Here is a 17,221-nt window from a genome sequence, read left to right as displayed (position 1 = left end):
TGGTGAAGAACAAAATAAGCTCCCTATGAACTCAATATATAATTGTTTACCACTTAGTAAATATGAGTCATCTTTTCAAGATTCTCAGTCATATATTGCTACTAGGACATTCCTGTTGATTTCAGTGGCGTTTTTTCTAAGTACAGATAGTAAGCACTAAAACATTTAAACCTGCTTAAAGTGTTGCTGTTAATGTGATTTTTAATTTTGTATCAGTAATATCTTTGTGGTGATCTGGCATCCTTCACAACGTGAGGTTTTTACCTGCACAATAGACCCCGCTGAAGGATTTCAGGCTCATCAAAGCACTCCGAAGCTTTGCCTTTCATGTGCATAGTGTGCTTGGTATCTTGGGCGGCAGAGTGCTTTTTTGCTCAGTTCCTTCTTGACTGCCGTTGAGTGCACTTCCCTTGGGATTTGCTCCTCGGTCATGCTTGGTTCCTGAAAGACAAACGTTAAGCAGTTTGCTCTATTGGTTTTTCTGACTTTGGATTGGTTTCTTTGCCTCACAAATTGGACTAGTTTGCTTCTTTTCATTCTAATGGACACTAAAAAAAACTTCTAAGAAGTGTTCCTCCTGCCGGAGAACCCTTTCCTCCTCTGACAAACATGACTTCTGTCTGCTTTGTCTTGTGGAGGATCATATTGTATGCACCTGCAAAATGTGCCTATCCTTTTCTAAACAAACTAAAAGGAGCAGGGAATTGCATTTAAGGGCTGTCTTATATGAACAGGCACTACACTCTCCAACCCCCAAATCTCCACTACCGTTGATGTCATCAACATTGGCATTCTTGAAGCTGGACTCGATTCCAAAATCATCCCCAATGGATACTGCTTAGAGTGCTTTTTGGGATGTCTGAAGGATAGCCATTGTAGGCACCACAAAAAGCGCAAGCATTGAGAGGACAATTCCTCGTCCCATTCTAAACAATGAAAGACTTCGTCTACATTGATTTGGGCACCGCCAGCCTCGACCTCAGAAACCTCTCATAGGTCAACCCCCTGGCAGCAAATATCCATCAACCATCTGCCTCGACATCGATTCGTCCATCATTTTGATATTGACTCATCCACCATCCTTGATGTCTTCTCAGCCACTGTCCTCGACTTCAACACCAATAATCCCAAACAGAGTTCGGACACCTTCCCCATCCATGGTTTAGGTTGTCCGCTCTCACTCATCCTCTTCCTCACCAGAGATGATCCCCCTTTGATGATCCTCCTTTATCATACCGACCTCCACGCTGGTGTTCTAGATATCGGTCCCCATGCCGTCCCTACCACCTACTTCTTCCATGGTCCATGCCTCATCGATCTCTATTCTGATACTGGTTCCAACTGAGCCTGCATCGCCTAAAAACCCACTAGAACTTTCATCTATCTCCATATTGCCTTTCTTCGGCTCCCATTTTCCATTGATGCTGTCGGAAGAAGACTTCCCTCTTCTTCAAGACATTGATTCTATCCTTGGCACCTTGATAATGACACCTCCTGGATTTAAAGGTTTTTCCTTACATGGTCTCGATGTCGATGACATGGATGTGTCCAGCATTCTACATATTCCCAAGACACACTCAGCCTCACCAGTCTAAACTACACTTGCATGCTCTCCATCTTATTTCCCTCCTTGGAAAGAAACACACAATTTCTCACTCCCTTTATACTCCCCTTACAGGAGGAAGATGGATTATTGGTGCTCACCAGGTGCTCTTGATCCAGGGTACATCAGGATGATGTGAAGGTTTAAAGATCCATTCTACCTGCCACTCCCTTATGACTATGAGGAATTTAGAATGTGGAAGTTTAAAAGAATGAAATCCACCATTAAATTCTCAAAATCAAATGTCTCCAGCAAACAAGGACTCTTTTAAACGTCCTTCGGGGCCCCCAACTGTGATGCAGCCCTCTGTGGAACAGCCCACTGAAGGCCGAAGACAGCCTTTGGTTCCCTCTCCTTCTCTGACTCTCTCAAGGACTACATTGTCATCTCCAGTGTCCCAACCTTCTGTCCCAGAATGGGGGCAAATTCCTTCACCACAGCCTTCAGACCTTGAACATGACTGCTTGGAAGCTGAACCTTTAGATGACATTCTGCTGCATGAGAGGAAGGCTTCCACTTTTATTCATTCATTCATTCATTCATTCATTCAATTTCTATACCGCCCTTCCAAAACTGGCTCAGGGCAGTTTACACAGAGAAATAATAAATAAGATGGATCCCTGTCCCCAAAGGGCTCACAATCTCACTAGACGTAACTACTGTTATAAATGGAAAAGATTTGCAAATTATGCTAAATCCAAAGGATTCAAACCTAGGAATGCCTCTGTACATCAGATCCTTCTGTATCCTACCTCCCTGAAACAGCCAGGCCTTTCTCATTCATCTATTAAGCTCCATATGACAGCTCTTGATGCAGTACATACAAACTGGGACTCAAAAACTCTGTTCTCCCACCCTAAAAGATTTCTTAAGGGAGTGAGTATTCTCTTCCTGCCAATCAGGAAGCTGGTTGAATCTTGGAGTCTCTCCCTGGTGCTCTCAACCCTAACAGAAGACCCATTTGAACTGCTGTCCTCAGCATCTGTTAAACAGCTCATTCTGAAGATAGCCTTTTTGATTGCTATTACTACCAATAGGATAGTCAGCGAACTTACTGCCTCAAGAATAGATGTCCCCTTCACTATCTTCTTTCCCAATAAGCTGGTTATGAGAACGAACCCTGCTTTCTTAATTAAAGTAGTATCTGACTTCCACATTAACCAAGCTATTATCCTTCCAGCCTTCTTTGTGAATCCAGTTTCACCCCTAGAATGCACTCTCCATTCCTTGGATACCTGCATAGCACTCCTCTTCTACAAGGACTTTAGAAAGTCTCTTTGTTACTGTCAAAGGTGATAACAGGGGCCAACCTATATCTAAACAAAAATTTTCTGACTGGGTGGTCCAACTTATTTTTACTTGTTATGAGAATCAGGGGATTAAATCTCCTACTACGATTAAAGCTCATTTTACCAGAGCTAAGGCCACCTCGGCAGTTCACCTGTCCGGTATTAATTTCTCTGACCTTCAAAAAGCCACTATTTGGTCTGCTGACTTACCCTTTGTACAACAATACACCTTAGACATCCGTTCTGCAGCTGAGGCTAGTTTTTGGCAGGCTGTACTAAAGAATGTTCTCTAACTGAACATCCTCTGGCCCATCTCCTTATAGAAGGAGCTCGCTAATCACCCATGTCATGAAGGATACTGGATCAACACAAAGATAAACAGGTTGCTTATAAGAACATAAAAACAGCCCTGCTGGATCAGGCCCAAGGCCTATCTAGTCCAACATCCTGTTTCGCACAGAGGCCCACCAGATGCCTCTGGAAGCCACAGGCAGGAGTTGAGGGCATGCCCTCTCTCCTGCTGTTACTCCCCTGCAACTGGTACTCAGAGGCATCCTGACTCTGAGGCTGGAGGTGGCCTTTAGCCCTCCAACTAGTAGCCATTGATAGACCTCTCCTCCATGAAGTTATCCAAACCCCTCTTAAAGCCATCCAGGTTGTTGGCTGTCACCACATCTCATTGCAGAGAATGTAGTGGCACTTATATGTAGTGTATGATCTTTTGGTGATCCAGTATCATTCACAACACCCACCCAACCTCCTTATCTAATGGATGTACCTACTTACTGCACTTGCCTGCTTCCTATTTGATGGACTCCAGTCAAGAAAGTGCTCTGCTGACAAAGATACTGAGCGTGCTCTACTGCCAAAGATATGCATGCAAAGCAGGGAGCTTCAGAGCACTTTGAGGAGCTTGAAATCCTTCCACAGGGACTATTGCGCAGGCACAAAGCTCACATTGTGAATGATACCAGATCAAAAGATCATAAGTTACAGGTAAGCAAACTGTTTTTCACAATTTAACATAACTAACATTATATAACCCTAGATCCACAACAGCTATTGTGGAAGAAAATGCTGCTTCTATGAATACTGCTTCACAAACAGGAGGATTGCAGGCAACCCCACCGGAACATTTGGCAGATCCAGGTTCAGTCTCTTGGAAGAACAAGAAAAGGAAGGATTTTGAAGGAAGTAGCAATCCTCTCAAAAAGAGAAAAGCACATTCTGCAGAGCAAAGCCTGAAAAGCTCAAATAAGGTCAGAGATTATTGCAACAAATCACAAAATTGAGAAAATTGAGAGCTTTGGGGAACATTTGTCTGCAGTGGAGTAAAGATAAACTGAAGAAAAAAATTATAGGCAGCAACTGACATATTCCACATGACACATAGGTGAATTCAGAATGAACCTGTATACAGTAAGTAGCTGCTACTGAAATGGCATGCTTTCAGGGAAGTTCTGTTTTAACAGTTCCTTAATGCAGGGGTTCCCAATCTTTGGTCCTCAGATGATATTGTTGGACTACACAAAGGCCTTTGGACTTAGTGAAGATGATGTGAGTTATACACCAACAACATCTGGGGAACCAAGGGTGGAAATCCCTTCCATAATGTTTACTGTGTGGCACTGCAGACCACATAAATGTATATTTATTAGGGCTGTGTAACTGTGATATGCCCTTGGTTGGGAATTATTGGAATGAGTTCAGACACAGCAGCAGGGAGACCTGACAGGCATTGCCTCTGACAGAGTTCCCTACTGCTGTGTCTGAAATCATTCGAGTTCTGATATTAACCTGGGTCCAACAGCAAATGACCAGCAGGCCACCTCTCAGCTGAGAGGCAGCTCACTGCCATTAACTGGAGTCTGACAGGAATGTTGAGAAATGCAAGATTTCTGATCTATTACAACCTGGCAATTTTGGAATGCCATGTCAGCTCCCCTGACAATTTCTCTGTTGGATCAGATCCGACTAATTTTAGGCTGCACAGGCCTAGTATATACTATACATATATATAGTAAGGAACTGATACCAAAGAGCAAAAAAATAAAATTAAGTAGTACTATGCTCATTTGGGAATTCTGAAAACAGCCTGTATAAAATCTCATTATGAAGATGAGATTTTACTTCTGTTTCTATCTGTCTGTCTGTCTGTCTATCAATCATATGTTAGGTAGATATAAGTAAATCTTTACTTGTTCTGGCCATAAATCATTAAAAATTAGATACTTAGATACTTCAAAACAAAAACAAAACACCATACAGGGCAAATTCGTTCCTTTGGCTGCATTTTCACAATCACAAGGATCCTGGTTAAAAATGTAATCTGAATCAGTGAGCCCCATGGAGCTGATTGTGAGAATGCAGAATTTCAAGACTATCCTGGTCAATCCCCTCCAGTCAACCAGCATTTAACCAGGATAGATAACTACGATTGACAGCTCTTGTTAAATATAGACACCCTTCAGTCTGTTTGCAGCTTTTGCTTTAGCTGACTTATAGGAGATACTAATAAATAAAAATCCAAATCTGTATATACGCAATCTTCTGATCAATGGTGCAGGGGAAGCGGCAAGAGGTATCTTTAAAAGCAATTATTGGTGATACTGCCTGCACCTGGAAGATGTGTGGAGCAGCGGAGCCATACCCAGCATCCCACATAGTGGAGGCCCCACCCATGGCACTCACCTCACTTGGCCTCTGTGCATGTGCAATAGCCAGGTGAGTTATGTAGGTGGGGCCACATGGGATGCTGGGTGGAGGCACTGCTGCTCCCCACATATTCCAGGTATCGCTGGAAGATGGCGGTATCGCTGGTAATAGATACCTCCCCGCCACACACACCAGCTGCCACTGCTTCTGATACCATGTATTAGGATAAGAAACGCTGAATTGAATTTGTTTTGCAAGCAATGTTTAAAATATTATTTTAATTAAATTTTTATATTTTTAATTAAATATTATTAGGTCCTATCTTGGCCCCTAAATAAGATGTGTATCTCTCATTCAGCATTCTGCTTTCTACTTGATAAGGTGGTAGGGCTTGGACTGTTTCAGCATCCTCATCCTTTGTGTGTGTGTTTTTAACTCATAATTGTATTGGGGTATCTGGACACAAGTAGTACAAGTTACTAATTCAGACTTACATCCAGGAATGGAACCCTGTAATGGAATTTTGTCACAAATTCTAGGGTAAAGTTGACGGATCATTAGAAAGTTTAAGCCTCTTCCTTCTCTTTCATATGCTGAAGCTTAAGATAAATAATTGAATGTATGAAGCTGCCTTATATCGAGTTAAACTATGGATCCATCTGGTTAAGTATTGTCTATACCAACTGGCAGAAGCTCTCCAGGATTTCAGACAGGCGCCTTGTCCAGCCTCACCTGGGGATGCCAGAGGTTGACCTTGAGACCTTTTGCATGCAGAGCACGATATATTTCAAAAAAGGAGTATGTATAATGGTTTTCATCTTTTCTTTAATGTAGGAGACCTCTCTTAAATTAAGATGTATACCAAGGAAAACTGCTGGTAAGTGAACCTTATATTTGTTTTCTGTGTACAAAAATATAGCACATGTGAAATTTAATACTATCATGGGTCCAAACAGTGGCTGGGGTTTATTAAAGGAGTTTGTAGTAATCCTGTGGAATAATGTTTGACTTTCCCCTCCCCCCTTTGAACAGCAGCCCTCCACAGCCCCTACACCACAAATTTCTTTTGAAACTTCCCTCAGCTTCAAAATCATTTTGCCATGTATCATTTGTGGTGGGATGAGAGGAAGGGCTGCTGTTTGAGAAACAAAAAGCCAGAGCCTCTTTAAACTAATAGCTCTTGGATCCTGAGCGTGGATTGTTGCCAATGTGTGTCTGTGATAAGATGTTTCTGTGGGAAAGAGAGTCAAATGACTTGTTTTGTGTAGAATAAATTGAATTCAGTTGCAGAAGTACCACATCTTTCACTTCTGCTTATTAATTATGCTTTCTTTTCTTTTCTTTTCTTTTCAAGAAAAAAGGTCAGATAAATTGAACACTTTAGAGAAGAAAAACTCATCTGCCTCTAGCTCAGTACATGAAACTACAGAGCTACAAGTGGAGGAAAGAGAACTGCCTCAATCTTCACTGAATTTAGGTTCTGTGCTGCTTGATGAAGCAGCCAGTACAGATGAGCACATGTCAAGAACACTCCATGTAAGGAAAGCAGAAACCAGCAAAGGACAAAGAAGCTTTGTTAAGACTTGTACATTGGTACAGTCTGAACAAGTTGGGAGCAGAATTCCTCCAAAAATGCCATTATCCAGGTACCTAGCTCTCCCTTTCCTTCCCATTCTTTTATTTATCACTGAAGTGATCAGAGTCTCTGATATATGGCAGCTATTCTAAGAATGTAAGGAGGACCCTACTGGATCATTCCAAAAGGTCCATCTAGTCCAACATCTAGGCACATCCCTACTCTTTATCAAAGTGTTTCCTATGGAAAACCAGTTCAGTGACACTGTAGACATTGCTTTCATTACACTGTAGATGTATTTAGCTCATAGTACTTAAGTGCCAGTTACTGGAATATTTTGGAAGATTGCATGTGTTCTTTGTGAAGAGTACCTGTACATACTTACTTTTTCAGGATATATCTCTGTAGATATTCTGAAATATCTTCCAAATATCTTCCAAACCCTATAGCACATGTGCATGAATGTGCTAATTTTTGTGTGGATCCCCCACATGACTTTAGTATTCTGTCATAAATGTGGTTAACCTGTTAGCAGGAGCATCTGTGTATTCAGCAATAGGCCTCATTTCTGTGCTTCTAGGTTAGAGGTACTGTGCTAAGCTGGTGGGATAGAAAGCTGCTGTGCCAAACCTCTGAAAAGAGTAGCACTTCAGCTCTTCTGTCTTGCTTCTTTGGGATTTGGTTTTGAATTGAAGAGTAGGGCTGGGTAATAATTTGCTGAGCCATTTGTGTTTACAGAATATACGTATATTGACTGATTTTTGGAGGTATGCAGGACTAGATAAAAGAGCATTTGCTCATTCATCTTACTTCATTAACCTCTTGCCCTACCCTCACTTCTTTTTCTTTTTTTGCTGGAATGTACTTCAAGAGAGAAAGTGTTGTGCTCTCATGATAGTAAATCCAGTGCAAACAACAGAAGAAGCTTAACAGTATTCACTTGAACATAGTATCAGATAATTATACAAACGTAGGGGCTTTAGATGGCCTGGGCCCCTATTCTGTAGCATACATGGCAAAATAGTTGTTCCAGCCCAGTGGAAAATCATTGTGAAGTTTTTAATCACACAAAAATTACAGTCAGTTTCAAAAGGTCCTGATGTTGCTGTGAGGATTATTTTAAACTTAATACAATTTCTTGAAACCTGTGTGTATTTTAATTGTCTTGAACAGACCCACTCAGAGATCTCTCAGATTTTCACCCTTAATTTGCAAAACAAATAGTACTGATGAAGAAGGAACTAATAAAGCAAATAAACAGATTCTTCAGAAACCCCACCCAACAGTCTCCAAAAGCACTGCTGAATGCCCAACTTTGTCTCCACGAGATAGGGAAGAGACTCAAGGAAACGGTTCCTATCTGTCAACCATCTCATTACCTTCCAATTCAAGCTCATCTACTGCGGTATGTATTATCTCTAAAAGGTACATGGCTATCTTTAAAAGACACAAAGTGCTGAACTTGCAGTACTGAGGCTTTGTTGAGTGCTTCATAAATGAATGCATTCTCCTCCTATTTTGTATTGCATATGAAAAGATGCTTTAGTAAATATTAAGCTGTATTTTTGTGGGCTCTCACTTGCTAGAGGTCTTAAAGCAGAGGCTGGACAGCCATCTGGGAATGCTGTAGCTGTGGATTCCCTGCACTGATTAGGAGATTCAGCTAGATGGCCTACAAGCCTCTCCTCCAACAAATGATTCTTTATCTATAGTTAGATATGAAGTGTTTTACTCCATGATTAATAGAACATAAGATTGCAAGATCTTCTCCACACAGACCCTTATACTGAATCTCTGACCAAATTTTGTTTAACTTATTTATCAAAAGTTGACAGTGATTGGCTCGCCACAGTCCTCTTGGATGTCTTTTTTTCTTGGCTCTACCAGAGTTACTAACTGACTAAATTTTAGCTGTGGTATTCAAGATTAAAGTGTATCATTGGATATCTAAGGATGGGGGGAATCAAACCTCATCATCCTCAATATGAAACATTGCCCTACAACAGTGCCCAAAACTTACCCAAAGAGAGAAAATTGATTGTTTTTATTGATTAAAACATGCTACTAAGTTGTCTAAGAAATTCTGATCTGGATCGTGATCCATTGCACTCATAAGAATAAGAGTACAGTACCATTTGGGCAGAATTGACTAGCTCCTTGAAGTGCATAGCCCTGCCCCCTGCACATGGTGCACTAGGGCTAGCATTTTCTCCTCCGTTCCATTGTGTCGGTACCTCGAACAGTGAGCTCCTCGGACCGGAACAGTTTTCTGTGAAAAAGTACAGAATTAGATTAGTTTTTAATGTGTTATGACTTGGAGTGGAGCAGACTATTCTTATTCTTAGTACTTTGAATTAAGTCTAAACAAACGGACAGTTTATTCAGTTATGACCTCGGATTGGACTTGTAACAGACTTTACTTCACACTATTTGAGTATTTCCCCTTATTTCTTTATCGCGCCATGGATTTAAAAAAACACCTTTAAGCGCTGTGTCTGCTGTAACACTAAACTCCTTCAGCAGATGACCACAATTTGTGTCTACTTTGGGGGAGGAATGCAACACCTCCACCTGTAAAATTTGCTTAACCTTTTCTCATCAAACAAGAAAGAGTAGAGCCCTATAGCTGAGAGCTGCCCTTTACAATGACGCACTCTGCCTGGTCTCCAGTTGACGTTCCGGTGCCCTTGACATCGGGTATGGTGTTGAAGTTGACATCGGGCATGGCATCAAAGCTGAAGTCGAGAGCGCTCTCTCTCACCAGCTACGATGCCGCAGCAATCGCCATCTCTGGCTGCTCATCCAGCGCCACAGGCTTTGCGTCCTTCACCAGTGACCTTCACCATCAATGTCGATGATAATGACATGGAAGCCAGTTAGGGCCTGGTAATGCCAAGTGCCTTTTAAACTTGCTGGACTCTAATGAAAGTACATTGTCAAGCTTGACGTTTTACGTCTTTCTGGGCCATGGTCTCGACACTGGGGAGGAAGGAATGTCCTTCTCTATACTGAAGATTCCAGGAGTTTCTACTCCCTCAGCCTTTCAGCCCTTCCATTCTGTGGCAGGCCGACTTTTGACACCACAGCCCTAGTCCACATCCTTGGAGGGCCGCAAATAATTATGTTGCCACATAGGGTTTGATGTGTGAAGGTGGCCGGGGAGATGCATCTCAGGCACACCTACACTCCCCTGGGCTTCCATTGGACTATCAAGACTACAAGCTTTGGAAGGCTCTGCCTCAACTGTTGACGTTGATGATTCCCATAGCTACCCAAGTCACTCCCCCTCTGGACTTGCCTGCTCTGGCTGTGACGTTAGTCTCAACATCAACTCAGGTCACTCCGATGCTGCCGTTGGCCCCTTCTGTGGCTTCAGTATCAACGCATGTTACTCCTCCAATATTAGAGAACTTCACAGTACTGAAGTGTCTTGTCTTACTTTCCTGCTTCTCCACTTAAACCATGGAGGTGCTTCGACCTCAAAAGAGCCAACCAACTCAAACTGTAGTCCTTGACACAACGTCTCCCACCTCTCAAACGGCACCTAAGAAGAAGGTCCCTGCTCCCTCTGGAACACGGACTGTGGTGCTCACGGAGGATTATGACTCCGATTCGTCTACTACATCTACCTCAGATTCAGCTGAACATCCTGATGAACCCCCTCTAAAAGTTGTGTCCTCTGACAATACTTCTCCGGATGAAGAAATACATTCTTATCATTGCCAGATCTCCGAAATGGCTTCAATGCTTGGCTTGGAACTGAAGAAGCAAACCCAAGATGTAGAGGATGCTGTCTACAAGTTCTTCAGTTCCACCACCTTCACCCAGCCAGTTCACCTTCCTATGCTGCCAGTCATATTTAAGGCAACTAAGTCTGTGTGGCAAACGCTACAAACTTCTGCTCTTACCTCCAAGCGTTTGGAGAACTTATACAGAATCCAAGAACAGGAAGACGATTTCCTGTTGAAGCATCCCCTCCCCACATTCAGTTGTGGTGGATTGCGCATCCTCCTCCAAATCTGGGAGGTGACACACTACCCCAGGGGATAAAGAGCGGCACAGATTGGACGTCTTGGGACGTTTACTCCACTTTGTGCTTGGCAGTGAAGACTGCTAAATATACTCATTCCCTCTGGGATGAACTCTTCCAGGAACAGGCTGAGCTCTTGCCAGAACAATTTCTGGCCAGATTTAAGGAGGTACATGCCAAAGTGACTCTCCTCATTTGACAACAATTGTCCAGTGCCAAACACCTGGCAAAGACTGAGTCTCGGTCTTTGGCGAGTGCCATTGCTTTGCGAAGACACTCCTGGCTGCACTCCACTGTGCTACAACCTGACATGAGAGACAGATTCCACAGGGAGGAATGGTTCGCAACACTGGATCTCTGAGATGCGTACTTCTACGTCAGGATCTAGCACAACCACAGACAGTTTCTCAGGTTCACGGTAGGTTGCCATGTCTACCAGTACAATAACCTGCCCTTTGGGCTGGCGCCGGCACCCTGCATATTTACAAAATGCATGGCCGTGATCCTAGCACATCTCCGATCGCAGGGACTGACAGGTTTCCTCTCTTTAGATGACTGGCTTCTGACAGGAAGGATAAAAGGTCAGTTAGTTTGCAGGTCTCAGTGGTCCTGAGCTTACTCGAGGAATTGGGTGTCCAGGTCAACAGGTCAAAGTCCAAGCTCCAGCCAAGTCCAAAGTCCAAGCTTCAGTGCATAGACTGCATAGGGGATGTCCTCGATGCGGAGACACAGTGGGCTTTTCTGCCCAAGGAGCACTTCTTACACATAAGATCCTTATAACTATTTTAATAGCGCAACCAAGACAGAAGGCTCATGAGATACAAAAATTGCTGGGCATCATGCAGCTCTACCATGCACTATGCCAAACTTCAACTCAGATGGCTTCTGCTCTGGGTTCTGTCAGTATTCCGACCAAACATGGACAGCTCGCAGATGCTGTCGACAATTCCTCATCCGATCCTGGTTTCACTCCAATGGTGGGTGAAGGAAATCAACCTGCTGTCAGGAGTCTCCTTCCAAGTGCCTCAGCTATCTGCCTGGGTCAAAACGGATGCTTCCCTGCGAGGCTGTGAAACCCACTGTGGGGATCTTAGGGCACAGGGTCTGTGGTCTCCGAACCAGTGCCAAATGCATATCAACATTTTAGAACTGCTGGCAGTTTTCCAGGCACTCAAGTCCTTCCAATCATTTCCTTTCAATTGGCAAGGTGGGCCAAGTCAGCTTGGACAAGTGATCACTTGTCCACAGTGATCACTTATCTAAACCGCCAGAGAGGGACAGTCTCCCGCTCCCTTTGTATGCTAAGCCCACAGATTTGGAATTGGGCCATAGCACAGTTTATAACCTTGACCACGATCCACATCAAAAGAGTGGAGAACACCTTGGCGGATCATCTCAGCAGGTCACAGCTTTTTCTGCAGCAACATGAATGGGAGATCAATCTGAGATACCTCCAGCCATTATTCAGGAACTGGGGGATCCCAGAAGTCAACTTGTTCACGACGTCAATGAACAAGAAGTGCCCCCAGTACTGCTCGAGGGAGGGCATTGGCCATATCTCCAGAGGGGATGCCTTCCAATTCAACTGGGGTCGAAAGTTGCTATAGATCTTTTCTCCTTACCCTCTGTTGAACAGAGTTCTGGTGAAAATCCTGCAGGAGTCTGTAGATCGTATATTGATTGATCCATGGTGGCCCCAGCAGCCATGGTTTCAACAGGCACTCTGTCGAAGGGTCACCACAGACGTCTGCCTCAACGCAAAGATCTTCTAACACAGGAGGGCAGAAGGCTCTGCCATCCCAACCTGAAAACTCTCAACTTGGCTGCCTGGAGAACAGACTTTTGAATGACATCCTCCTCAACGACCGGAAGAAATCTACTCTGGAACGTTCCCTGCATTTTTTGGATGTTAGGTGTGCGCTCCTGTTCTACTTGCAATTGACCAAGTTCTATAGGAACACAAAATGCCTTTTTTGGGGTTACAAGGGCAAAGTGAAAGATTGCCAGATTTCTAGACAAAGGCTATCCCACTGGATTGTGGAACTCATTTTCCTGGCCTACAAACATCAAGCCCCATAAGACCCTTCAGTCTCACTCCACCAGAGTTTATTTTATTTTATTTTATACATTTATATCCCGCTCTTCCTCCAAGGAGCCCAGAGCAGTGTACGACATACTTGAGTTTTCTCCTCACAACAACCCTGTGATGTAGGTTAGGCTGAGAGAGAAGTGACTGGCCCAGAGTCACCCAGCTAGTATCATAGCTGAATGGGGATTTGAACTCAGGTCTTCCCGGTCCTAGTCCAGCACTCTAACCACTACACCACGCTGGCTCCTTCTGCTGCCCATATGGCAGGCATTAAGCTCAGAGACATCTGCACTGCAGCACTTGGTCAGCATACCTTTGTGAAGCACTATGCACTGGACCTTGGCTCTTCAGCCCATGCCAGTTTTGGGAGGGGTGTGCTGAAAAGGGTCTTACCTTAGCACACTACACCTGCCTCCAGACAAAGTTCATTAGTCATCCACTCCTTTGAGTGCAATGGATCACGATCCAGATAAACAGGTTGCTCACCTGTAACTATTGATCTGAAAGTGGTCCATTGCAGTCATAAGACTCTCCTGCCGGTGCCACTGCAGTATGCGAAGTGACAAATCGTATGTTTATAGAACATGGAGTGCTTACTTACCTTGTTGAACTGTGGACTGATCCCATATGATGGTTGAATCCAAATGTCGGTCCTTCAGGAACTGAGGAGAAAACGCTAGCCCACCCAAACTGAGGAAGTGCATAACATGCAGGAGGCAGGGCTAAGCGCTTCGAGGAGCTAGTCAATTCTGCCCGAATGGTCCTGCGCAGGCACAGAACCCCTCTTGTGACTCCAACGGATCACTTCCAGATCAATAGTTACAGGTGAGCAACCTGTTTTTACCATGGACTGGTTCAGATGAAACCACGGATTCCCACTACGTAAGCACAGCTTTTAACCGTTCTGAGCCTGTGTACTCCTCTCTTCCCTCACCTTCTGGACTCTTTGCAGAGCTGTGATGTGAACATGCTGGTTTATTTAAGCCACATCTCATGCAAAGCTGAGAACTGTGGTTTAACTCTGTCTTCCAAACCAAGGTGTGAAGCCAACCACAATTCCTGGCTTTACACAACCTATGGAGCCATGGTTTAAATATATGTTAACAGCCAAGGCAATAAAGGGAGGTGGAAAGGGAGAACATGGGCTCAGAAGAGGTCAAAGCCATGTTCTTATAGCAGGAAATTATGGTTTCCTATTATGTTTGAACCAGCTCCATGTATAATACAGGAGCATAGACTCAGCTATGTATGTCTTGTAATTCTAGCTTAAGAGAAAGTGATGCTTGAATGACTCATCAGCAAATCAATAGAGGGATGCAGACCACACTTCTTGGGTCAATAGCAAGTTTTTATTTATTTATTTATTTATTTATTTATTTATTTAACTTGCTGGCTTACTTACTTGTTGATCATATCCACAAAATACTTAGGATGACTGCTATAGTATGATTTGTATAAAAAACCATATTATGAAACAGATATATTCCAATGAACAAAATCACGGGTCTACTCCAGTGACTGCAAGTTTTCTGAAATACACCATATGTTAGTTTATTGAGCATATAAAGACATAATAGATTTCAAATCTGTAGATGTAATCTGTTTTCTTCTAGTTTTTTTCAGAATTATCTGAGAATGAAGGCTCTACTAAGGAGCAGGAACATGAGGAAGAGCCAACTAAGATCTCAGAATATTTCTTTAGTGATATTTTTATGGAGGTGGATGATTCAGAATAACAGAAAAATGTGTCAGATGTCTGTCAGCCATGAATGCCCTGTAACAGCAATGTAATATCTTTGATCTGTCACGATTTCTCAATTAGTCCTTGCATTTAAATGGACTATAGTACACCTTGTTGGCATATTAAATTATTTTTCTCCAAATAATTGTTCACTTTTGAAACACTTAAAAAAACACAACAACCCACACACATCACAACAGCAATTGATCTATGTTTGATTTTGATATAAGTAGTTCCTAGATGCATGGCTGTGCTTTAGAAATGCAATGGAAGTCATATCTGTATGACCATATATCTTCTTAATATAATGCTGATATTTGTGGGGCTGGTTGTACATTATTTTTACTTCTTTTTGTGAAGTAAACCTTATGAGGAGTGGGTCATATTTATCTCTGTAAATAAACAAATTCTGAACATTTCTGTGTAAAAAGCTGACGAAATATTTTATGTACTTATTTTTATGTATTTTTATAACGAATGCATTTGTGAACTGGTTCAAAAGTAATGTTTAATTCTAAATGTACAGAGATAAATGTGAAAAACTATTTATGTAATCTGAATGTTTCAAAAGATAACTAAACCAAGTTATTTCTGTCTGTCCTTAGATAAGGAAGAATCCTTAATTACTCCAGTTCTAAGCACTGAGTGCTAAATCAAAAACTTAAAGAACAATGAGCCTGCAGTTTGTGTAAACTTTCAAAAATTACCCATATCATACCACTGACAAAGAGAAATTAGAATTTAAAATCAGGAGTAAAAGAGTAAGATCATAAAAAGATAATACCATGATGATTATTGGTTATTAAACCAACTAAGCTTGGTTCCCCTCTTTGTTATCTGTTCAAATTTTTGTTTCCTGTCCTACTGTATCACAACCCAGTCAGTTAGTTCATGATTTACTCAGAAGGCACATCCGCTGTTGATTATTGTTGGGGGGAAATGTCTGAACCAGTCACATGGTTGTCTGAAAAAGGTGTCCTGTAAAAGAACTATTTTTCTCTGCACTTTTCTAATGTTTTGATACTAAATTCTGATTGTTTCCTCCACTACAATTAGCAATTGGGGGACCACACACCCCCAGAAATATTTAATACATGCACTGTCTGTGAAGTAGCTGTTTCTACTTTTAACTGTTGCTCAGTAGTACATATGGTTTCTGCACAAGGAATTACTTCTGTTTCCTAGACTACTTATTCTGTCCCTATATCATCCAAAATTATTGATATTTTCTAAATCCTGATTCTCAAATAATTTGTTTAAGGCTCTTGTCACTTCTTACAAAGACAATGTACCATATAGCTTTCAATAAAAAATCATTGCCTTAATTATCAGACTAACACATTTATGATTATTTGAGTTTCCTTTTTAATTTGTAGTATCTGAAGAGAGCACCAGATAGAGCAAAAATAGCCCAATTGTGGATAATTTACCAAATGTATATTCAGATCAATTGACTCAGAGAAGCATTAACATTTTTCAGCTGTAAAAAAATGAAAGGCTCTAGCCTTTCATCAGCTCTAGCATGGAAATATGTTTCTTATGTTAAAACACAGAGGAAGTATCAAATAATGTACTCAGGTGTTACTGAAATGATGCAAAAATTGCTCATGTAATTGGAGTGATTGAAGCTACAACGCAAAACACAATTGTTTTACAAATCATATAAAAGCTGAACTTTAAGGTGCCCTATCTTTCTATGCTTAAATGGAAAGGACAAGAGATCAATCCTGTTAATTTTTACTGTAAACCATGTACTCTTTGAAATATATTTAATTTCAGTAAACGGGATACTATGTGTTGGTTTCTGGCATGAATATTATGTAGTATACCTTACTAATAGAAGAAAACTGAGCAACATCCTGGGTTAAGAAACAAAACATTTCTATTATAAAGTGATAGGGGATTGCTTTCATGGAGAGTTTCACACATTTTTTGAACTGTGTATTATGTTCATGTGTAAGCTTTCTGTTTCAAAGAAAGCAATAATGTTATATATGTAAATTATGTGAATAAAATTTTTATACTGCGTATTAAGCGTGTCTTTAATAGTGATGTAGGATGCAGTTAGTGGTGTGGGAACACACTTAGCATGTGTGGGAACACATGCTAAGTAAGTGCAGACCCATCTGTTGGAAGAGAGACCACTAAGAATTTGCTAGGATTTGTGTGTTATGCCATCCTTTTGCAGAAATTTATTTCCCATTGTTATGACTTTCCTTTACAGTGGGCAGCATCCAG

The 17,221-nt window shown here is 41.9% G+C and overlaps 1 protein-coding gene across 3 annotated transcripts in view; it reads left to right on the top strand.

The window, feature by feature from the left end:
* BDP1 (B double prime 1, subunit of RNA polymerase III transcription initiation factor IIIB) overlaps positions 1-17,013 on the top strand; it is a 121,690-nt gene extending 104,677 nt beyond the window's left edge. For all 3 annotated transcript variants that reach the window (XM_053294878.1, XM_053294879.1, XM_053294877.1), the window contains exons 38-42: positions 3,941-4,151; positions 6,382-6,424; positions 6,902-7,193; positions 8,297-8,528; positions 14,856-17,013. In XM_053294878.1, coding sequence (XP_053150853.1) covers positions 3,941-4,151; positions 6,382-6,424; positions 6,902-7,193; positions 8,297-8,528; positions 14,856-14,978 — 901 coding nt within the window. In that variant the 3' untranslated portion in view covers positions 14,979-17,013. The remainder of the gene's footprint in view (positions 1-3,940; positions 4,152-6,381; positions 6,425-6,901; positions 7,194-8,296; positions 8,529-14,855) is intronic.
* The last annotated feature ends 208 nt before the right edge of the window (positions 17,014-17,221 follow it).

Source organism: Hemicordylus capensis, chromosome 2 (genome assembly GCF_027244095.1).
Source record: "Hemicordylus capensis ecotype Gifberg chromosome 2, rHemCap1.1.pri, whole genome shotgun sequence".
NCBI lineage: Eukaryota > Metazoa > Chordata > Lepidosauria > Squamata > Cordylidae > Hemicordylus > Hemicordylus capensis.
The sequence above is the reverse complement of the archived record's forward strand: the minus strand, read 5'-3'. Positions and strand labels throughout refer to the sequence as shown.